Source organism: Eleginops maclovinus, chromosome 11 (assembly GCF_036324505.1).
Source record: "Eleginops maclovinus isolate JMC-PN-2008 ecotype Puerto Natales chromosome 11, JC_Emac_rtc_rv5, whole genome shotgun sequence".
In the NCBI taxonomy this organism is placed as follows: domain Eukaryota; kingdom Metazoa; phylum Chordata; class Actinopteri; order Perciformes; family Eleginopidae; genus Eleginops; species Eleginops maclovinus.
This window is the reverse complement of record NC_086359.1, coordinates 5830543-5839751: the sequence shown is the minus strand read 5'-3', so window position 1 is coordinate 5839751 and position 9209 is coordinate 5830543. Positions and strand designations below refer to the sequence as shown.

General features: G+C 39.7%; 1 protein-coding gene across 1 annotated transcript; it reads left to right on the top strand.

Annotated features, from left to right (window-relative positions):
- Window positions 1–325: 325 nt before the first annotated feature.
- b4galt4 (UDP-Gal:betaGlcNAc beta 1,4- galactosyltransferase, polypeptide 4) lies at window positions 326–8263 on the top strand. Its single transcript, XM_063894968.1, has 7 exons — window positions 326–406; window positions 1385–1872; window positions 2245–2476; window positions 3929–4116; window positions 4236–4358; window positions 4429–4533; window positions 4630–8263. Exons 2-7 carry the CDS (start codon window positions 1607–1609, stop codon window positions 4763–4765), a joined length of 1050 nt encoding a protein of 349 aa, XP_063751038.1. The 5' UTR covers window positions 326–406; window positions 1385–1606; the 3' UTR covers window positions 4766–8263.
- The last annotated feature ends 946 nt before the right edge of the window (window positions 8264–9209 follow it).

Below are 9209 nucleotides of genomic sequence, written 5' to 3'. Positions count from 1 at the left end.
GGGGCAATCACTATTGTTTTGAAAACACCACAACGGAAGTAATTACACAAAACATGAAATGCGTTAAATGTAATCAAGTATCCCAAAACACAGCAAACACTTCCTGTTTGTTTATGTGGCCTTCAAAATAAAAGCACTCCAGGGTCTGCTGTGACGCTGTGTCTTTGCAAACCTTTATCACTTGATATATTTTTTAAACAACATATGTTTTAATGGAAATAAATACCTTTACATGATTTTTTTCCTCATCTTATAGACTATATGTCCTAATGTATCTTCCTCTGTTAAGCGCTTAAGCTTTTACTTCGAAAGCCACCCAACGGAAGTACAGTTTATCTACGCTGCCATGACACACGGTTTGACGTCTCCCGGGATGATAACCATAACGTCAGCTTGAGCCTGAGAGGTAAGATGCTCTAACCACTACTACACTACTACTAACTTCTGATTTATAATATTCTGTCAATAAAAACAGCAGCTTACTTTGTTGCGTTTCACTGAAATATTGCCATACTGTGTGCGACTGTTAGCTCAATGCTAGTGTTGAACTTTTACAGCACTTCACAGTAACTCTACACTGTTACACCCCTTCGCATTTGTCAGCTAGCTATGCTAACTCTGAACACAGAGCTCATCTGGGCACAGCTGCAGCTCCTGTTCTCTGGACGCATTTGAGCTTTTAATGTTATTAAAACACGGACTGTAATCAGGAGAAAGGGGGGCTGTCAGTGATGTAAAAGGTAACGCTAGTGTCTTGCAGTTTTACATGATATATGAGCAGTTAAAGATAATGTTGTGTTTTTCTCAGAGCTAGCCGACGTTAGCTTGTTACTGTCCAGCCCCCAAATCAGGGTCAAACACACAATATACTGAATATCACAGCTTTGCTCTTTAGTACGATTTTTTCTACAGCCCATAATTCAGAATGGAGACTCACATTATACTTGTTTTTGTGTACATGGTCACTGTTCTGTTGTATAAACTGGAGGGCGTTACCTTGAAATCATCTTGTTTAACTTTGTTATTTGTTTTAGTGTAAAATCAATTTTTGGAAATTTAGAAGATGTTGTACAACGGTAAAATCAATGTTAGCTTTTATAGTGCCACGTGAGAGGACACACTTTTGCAGGAAATTATTAATTCAAATCAATGATCCATCAAGCAGTGAATGAAAAATAGCAGGTTAATAAATCATTAAAATAATAGTTAGATATTTGATAGATTATTTGGGACAGGTGAGAAGAAAAATGTGGCTCTGTAATGTGAAACTAAACTTTATCAAGGAGAACAATAGGGCAGGTGTTAAGTTACAGGAAGTTAGAATAGGTAGAAATGTGTCATAGTGTGATTTCCTAACACATTTCCTCTCTTTATCCTTCTACAGTTGTCAGGTTTTTGGCCTCACACCCTGAAAGTGGAGTTGCAGGGATCAGCGATGGATCTTCATCAATAAGTTTTGCTTTCTCCTCAGTGATCATAAACTTGATTCACTGTATAGTTCTGAACCATGTTTCATTGCCATGGGATGACTGGATAGTGAAACTAGATCTAACAGCATCTACAGTTGCCACTTTTGCTGTCTTCCCATCAGATCAGTCACACAGCTATGGGCTTCTGTTTGCCTGTGTGCAAGGTTTTTAGGAGGGGGAAATATTTGTTTCTTTTCCTCATCTCGCTCTCCGTGCTGGCATGGATTGCAAATCTGTCCGGTGAAACCATGAAAGAAGCTCCGGTTTCATTTGCCACGCCACAAGCTCTTGTCAAAGGAGAGAGTCTGAGGGAGAAACTGAACGCTTTGACAGCAACCCCCGATCGCTTGATTACTCCAGCAGCAAAAGAACAATGCCCTGAGGAGTCACCGCTGCTACGTAAGTGCATGTTTAAAAGGCGGCGGCTTACTTTGTATTATTTATCGAGCTTGCTTTCTCATTAGTAATCTTAATCTACCTGTCAGTGGTGTCTGCTTGATGAGTAGAATGATTTGTTCTGTATACATTTTTTAAGGACTCCATCTTTACCCAACAGGACAGTAGAAAACTGTGACTACAGTGTTTAACCTGCCTTTTCTTGAATGTCGTGTATAAACATACAATTTTCCTCCCCCATTTTCTCTTAGCTCTATTGTATAGAAACACGTGTGAATTGCATTTGCTTCATTTTCTGTCCTGTTTTGGTTCAAAAAAGGGAGGCATTAAAAGCAGTCACGTGTAGAATGATCGGATTTCTGTTTGCTAACTTCCACAGAGGAGCTGTGAAGCTGTCCTTTGAATCCTCTCTGAAACTAAAGGATGTGGAGAGCGACAACAAAGCAGTTATTGAAGGCGAGTTCGAGCCCTCAGACTGTACAGCCAGGCAGAGCGTAGCGATCCTCATCCCTCATCGCGGCAGAGAGAAACACCTCCTCTACCTGCTGCACCACCTGCACCCCTTTCTACAGAGGCAGCAGCTACACTACGCCATTTATATCATCCAGCAGGTATACACACTCCACAGACCAACATGTCACACAGTTCCTTTATAAAACCATTATTTATTAAGGTATACTTGAAGAATTGTAGTATAAATACAGTATAAGCAGTAGTATTTTTCCAATTATAACTGTTTATTACATTATATTAATTTATTTTTCAATGATAGGAAATGTATTTACATTTATACGTTTTGGCCCCACAAAAAAACCACCTGATCAGTGGTGGCCCTCGTGAGTCTTCTGTGAGGAAGGAATCAGAATGCAGGAAACAGCCGCAAAATGTAAACCAATTTGTTGTGCAAACTTTGCATACCACATCACCACTAACAACAAAAGCACTGTTTGCAAATGTAAACATATCCCCCTTCTCTGAAACTGCAGAGTGCACATTTAAATACTTCTTTTATGATTGACCTTCAACCCTGAGGTTCAGAATAAGTGAAACTAAACAACCTCACGTAATGCTACTGCTACTACGCTTGGCACTGTACCCCAGCGTGCATTTCAGAGCACCCTTCACCACTTTTTCAACAGTACTGCAGTATATGAAACATTAATATCATGTGCTATAAAGTTCACGGTATTCGGTATGAAACAGAATACTGCCCAGCACTACCTGTAACCAGTTTACTTTAAGTCCCAATTAGGCGACAGCACCAATAATAGATCTACCTCAGAGACAAATATGAGGTATAACTTTGATGTTTGACTAGATTTTATAATATGTATTGAAATGAGGAAACGCCATGAGGTAAACATCAAACAAAAAGGCACGTTCAATGTTTTTCTCTAAATAATTGAAATCCATTTCTAGCACACAGCAGTGGTTTGGGAGACATCAAACTTGCAGACTTCATGAAAGCAACATCTCAAGTTCTGTGATGCACGAAAGCACGGCTGTGGAAAACAAAGAATAAACATTCCACCTGCCAAAGGCAAATCATCTGCAGACACATGATGTTCTTAGTACTTCCAGAAGGAAGTATCACTTTCAGTAACTAAAGGGCAGAAGGTTATAAAATGTGTTACAGACATGCAAACAACAATGTGCCAGCAGTTATCTAGTCTAGGCACTATTATATAAGAGTTTACAACCCCATATATGTTAATTACAGAACCCTTTCATAGTTAAATGGATGAAAGTATATGTTTTGGTCATGTGGTTCACTGCTTAGGCATTTTATGGTGGTTACTTAATCAAATCCCTTCAAATTTACTTGCCAGGCAGTCTATGTTTTAATCTGAATGTAGTGACACCAATACGAGAGTAAAAGTTATCCATTAACTGACCTACAACTAGTATTAAATAATGGCTATGGCTGTTCTGTACATGACCCTCCCAACTATTGAATCATTATAATTCCAACTATGTAATAATATTCAACGTTCAGCTAAAGATGGTTTATAAAGGACAGCAGTAGATTGTGATTTATTTTCGTTTTCTTCTGTGTTTGAAAGGCTGGAGATGCAACTTTTAATCGTGCCAAGTTACTCAATGTCGGGTATTTGGAGGCGCTGAAGGACTACAGTTGGGACTGCTTCATCTTCCATGACGTGGACCTGGTCCCTGAAAACGATCACAATTTATACTTCTGTGACAAGCAGCCCAAACACTTGGTGGTGGGCCGGAACGCCACAGGATACAAGTCAGTGCACCAGTAGGAGTAAATGACTGTAATTCACGAGTCGGCGCAGTTGAACACAATATTAGCGGATGGCAGCGTCCTCAGCCTGACCTAATCTTAAAATATTCTTCCACTCCTAGGCTGCGTTACAAAGGCTACTTCGGAGGAGTCACAGCGATGAACAGAGACCAGTTTTTCCAAGTGAATGGATTCTCAAACAATTACTGGGGCTGGGGCGGAGAAGATGATGACCTTCGCGTCAGGTGAGACAGAAACAACAGTTTTTAGTTTAGTTTTCCAACATTGATTTACCGACACTGTCCTCTGCTGCAGGGTGGAGCTGCAGAAAATGAAGATTGTGCGTCCGCCCGCTGATATAGCTCGCTACACCATGGTGTTTCACAAACGGGACAGCGGCAACCAAATAAACAAAGACAGGTAAGGCAATGCAGATAGTGTGTTTTACTTCCTGTAAGCCTTTTTTGGGTTTAATGAAATGTTTGTATCTGATGTTATTTTCATTCGACTTCCTAGAATGAGATTGTTAGGACGCACGCCGCTGGTCTGGAGAAAGGACGGACTCAACAGCTGCTCATATAAGACAATGTCGTTGGAGAGGCTCCCTCTTTATGTGAATGTTACTGTGGACATTGGTAAGCCGCTGAGCTGAGATTTCAAACAGTAAGCCCTGCTGTGACCAAAAATATATTCAATTATATATTTTATGCAGTACGTTTAGGCTGCTCAGTGCAGAAAGGCTACTATGTGTGTGCAAAACTCACAAAATACACATTGTTTGGATTAGTTTACATCATAAAATGAAGTTTAGCTAGGGGTTTTTTGCACATTTTTGTATTTCATCTTTAAAATATTGTTACCTGCATGCTAAAAAACAATAGGCAGCGGCCAAGTCATCGCTGCCCTCTAGCTGCCAAACCGCCATTAATATTTTTTGTAACTGAAACACATTTACTGTGTATTTGATGTGCTTCCTTCTGTTTCTGTATTGCCTTTTTCTGAAGCCCCTACAGAGACAGGAGTGTCAATAATTTTGCCAAATTACACCATGTCTCAGGACTATGGGAGGCACAGACTGATTCACCTTTAAGCTCTATTTGGCTGCTTTTTTTTTACACGCTGATGAACGAAAATAACCTCTAAGTTAGGTCTTTGTTTTTGTAAATGCATTTTCGGGGTCCAACCGATGGGACAATTTGATAATATTAATAAAAGCCTAGAAATCCTTAAAGATTGCTAAATATCTGAGGTTTTCCTGATCTAATGTTTGCTGTTAATATGACGGCTCTGTATCATACCAGTGAGAAATAAATGACTTAGGGTATATAAGGAAAACTCATCTCTTTCATCACCTTTTGGGCTGCAAAGGGAAAACTCCAGTACCACTAAATAGGAATAAAAACAGTCAGAGGGTTGATAAAAACAAGTCATATTCAATTAAAATATATTATTTGGGAAATGACTAATGCATATTGATCAAGCTTATAATTAGTCAATTGAATTATGAAGGCTGCCTAGAATAAAATGACATTCCTCTTAATATTTTCGGCCGTACAATAATGAAAGGCTTGGGATGCTTCGTGCCAACTGGGTTCATTTCCAGGACCTAATAACTCCAACCTCTCTTTTGATGATCAAAAATGTTCTATTGAAAAGCATTTTATTGAGCCCTAACATTCAGATGGGATTCATTTTACTGCACATTCTTAAAAGATATGTATTCAGTAAGGCCTTACATGCTTGACTTGTATGCAGAAATGAAATGGTGGTTGATTCTTATTTATGGCCTTTACATATTAAAAGGATAAGTCTTTTTATCAATACTTGTTATGTGAAAAAACCTAGAAAACTGCATACTTTTCATCTCATATCAAATACTTCAAATGATTTTGTTGAATGATATTCTGACGGTAGTGTAGCTGCTTTTATGAACCTACTATAACATGTGTGCTCTTTATTTGTCCGACCAGCAAAACCTACGTCCTTTAAGACAGCAATATGACTATAGGGACAAGTGGTTAGTGTACTGGAGACACTCCTATTTACAGTGGTATGCAAAAGTTTGGGCACCCCTCTGAGATTTCATGACAATTTGCTTTTCCTTTATAATAGAAGATCACAGCAACAACATTTGTTTTCCTACAAAGATGTAGACGTTTTAGTGTTTTCCAGACCAAAATTCTTAGGGTAGCATTACATAGTTTTATTATAATAAAATAAAATGCAAAAAATGGGATGTGCAAAAGTTTGGGCACCCTTATAAATAGCATTCATTTCAACACCTGTACGGATTTATAGCTGACAGGTTGCTGCACAAAATTGCTTTGATTAGCTCATTAGACCTTCAATTACAAAGACAGGTGGAACCAATCATGAAAAAGGCTATTTAACATAGGTAATAGCTGGCTGTGCCTGGCCTAGGTTCTTTCTTAGGGAGTGGCAAGATGGGGACCTCAAAACAACTCTCCACTGACCTGAAAGCTAAGATAATCCAACATTATAAATTAGGAGAAGGGTACAAAAAATTATCTGACAGGTTTAAACTGTCTGTCTCCACAGTCAGAAACGTAGTTGTGAAATGGAAGGCCACAGGAACAGTCCGTGTGAAGGAAAGATGTGGTAGGCCGACAAAAATAGGGGAAAGGCACAGGCGAAGGATGGTGAAAATGGTCACAGAGAAGCCACAGACCACCTCCAGAGAACTACAACAACATCTGGCTGCTGATGGTGTAGTTGTTCACCGTTCCACAATCCAGCTTACTTTGCACCAGGAAGAGCTCATTGGAAGGGTGATGTGCAAAAAGCCTTTCCTGAGTGTTAATCACAAGAAGAGTCGCATGAGGTATGCAAAAGCACATCTGGACAAGCCAGAAGCATTTTGGAACAAAATACTGTGGTCAGATGAGACCAAGATTGAGTTATTTGGTCATAACATGAACAGGTATGCATGGCGAAAAAAACACACTGCATTCAATGAAAAGAACTTGTTGCCCACTGTAAAATTTGGTGGAGGATCTATCATGTTATGGGGCTGTGTGGCTAGCACAGGTACTGGAAAACTTGTTAAAGTTGAGGGCCACATGAATTCCTTACAGTACCAGGAGATTCTTGACAAGAATGTTCTAGAGTCAGTCACAAAGTTGAAGCTACGCCGGGGTTGGATTTTTCAGCAGGACAATGATCCTAAGCACCGATCAAAATCCACCAAGGAATTCATGCAGAAGCACAGGTACAATGTTCTGGAATGGCCATCCCAGTCCCCAGACCTTAACATCATTGAAAATGTATGGATTTATTTGAAGAAGGCTGTCCATGCACGGAGGCCAAGAAACCTGACTGAACTGGAGACGTTTTGTGTGGAAGAATGGGCCAAAATACCACCTGCCAGGCTTAAGGGACTTGTCTGTGGCTACAGGAGGCGTCTACAGGCCGTTATTGCAGCAAAAGGAGGCAATACTAAATATTAATGGAATTATTTCTTAGGGGTGCCCAAATTTATGCACATACCTATTTTTGTTTGAATGCACATAAACATGTTTCTGTTTGACCAATAAAAGTTATTTCACTACTGAGATGTTTCTGTTACCATAAGGTATAACATATGTTAAAATGAAGTTGCTGCTTCAAAAGCTCAGCAAGTGACAAACTGATGCAGTGGTTTTCCTAAGGGGTGCCCAAACTTTTGCATACCACTGTATCTTTCCGAACCGTTCACTTTAAATCTTAATTTCACATTCCTGGTAAACTGAACATCTTTTCGTGAGTCGACGTTAAGTGGAAGCCATCTTGAGTGCTTACTAGATGACGGTCTGTGACTCGTCGCGTTTCAAACATGAATGAATGTTTGACGTTTCTTTTTTTGAATGAAGGTTAAAACCTCTACATGGAAAACTATTGTTAAACTCAATAGGATTTTGTAAAGTGATTACAAACATTGTGGTTGGTATTGTAGCATCAAACCTTTTACTAACTTTATTTACATTTTTATATGAAAAGGGATGTCATATTAACTCTTGAAGAATGTCTTTTGGTTTTGGTTGTATGTTGGTTTGGGATGTCTGTGTTGTTGGGAGAGAGAAAGGGATTATGCATTCCACTTTTAATAGGAGTATCTTCTTTTCTCTTTAATAAATAGTATTTTTCTTATGAATCGTCTTGGAGTTTTTTGTGTTTAAAGGCAACAAGCTACAATTGTGGTTTATATCCATGTATGTATTCCCTCCTATCGATGATTATAGGAAACAACCAATCCCCTATGAAACCCCTTTTTAAGCTCCCACGTAGTACACTGTATTACTGAGGTTCTGTGTGATGGCAGTGCGTGTAACAGCCTGCAGTACATGGGCCCGACCAGTGGAGGTCCTTGAGAGCAACATTGGAAAAACAGTGAGTTCTGTTGCCTTGTTAAATACAGAAGGATTACATTACTGTGAGGAAATGTGTGCTGCTGTCAATGCCCAAAACTGTCATGGATACAAAATAACAAACTGGTTTTGTTCTGTTGAAATGAGGGAAGCTGTCCCACTAATGGGACACGTGTCAGCTCAAGTAAGTTAGTTTAGAACAAATAAATAACCTGTTTTTTTCACTCCAGATGAAACGGATTTTAACTCAACAAGACAACAAGACCACTTTACATACATGTTGAATCACTAGGATTTATTGTAAATGCACGTGCGTATATACAGCCAGTTTCAGAAGATTAGGTACTGGCAGTGGTGGCGAAGTCCATAGGGACTTGACCTGGGAACTACGAGGTCACCGGTCCCAGCCCCGGATAGATTAAGTGCTACCGAAGTGTCCCTGAGCAAGGCGCCGTTCCCTACACTGCTCTCCACGCTAGTACATATGGCAGCCCACTGCTCCCAACACTAGGATGGGTCTGTTGCAGGATGTACATCTCCCTTCTATGGGACCATTAAGGGGTAAATTCTTCTTTCTCTTCTTGAACGCTTCATTGTTAGCTGACGTCAAGTGAATCAGCTGCACACATTCCCTTTAAATCAACTTATTCCTTCCATGAATTAGACAAAGGCGTCCATTACAATAATTTGCCACACCATCTGCACAGCTGAGGGGAAGGTAGAACCCCCTTT

Excerpts from the sequence above, each read along its gene's own strand:
- b4galt4 (XM_063894968.1), top strand. The coding sequence starts at position 1,607 with ATGGGCTTCTGTTTGCCTGTGTGCAAGGTTTTTAGGAGGGGGAAATAT. Across the intron at positions 2,477-3,928 it reads CCATTTATATCATCCAGCAG|GCTGGAGATGCAACTTTTAA; the intron begins GTATACACACTC and ends TGTGTTTGAAAG. Across the intron at positions 4,534-4,629 it reads AACCAAATAAACAAAGACAG|AATGAGATTGTTAGGACGCA; the intron begins GTAAGGCAATGC and ends TCGACTTCCTAG.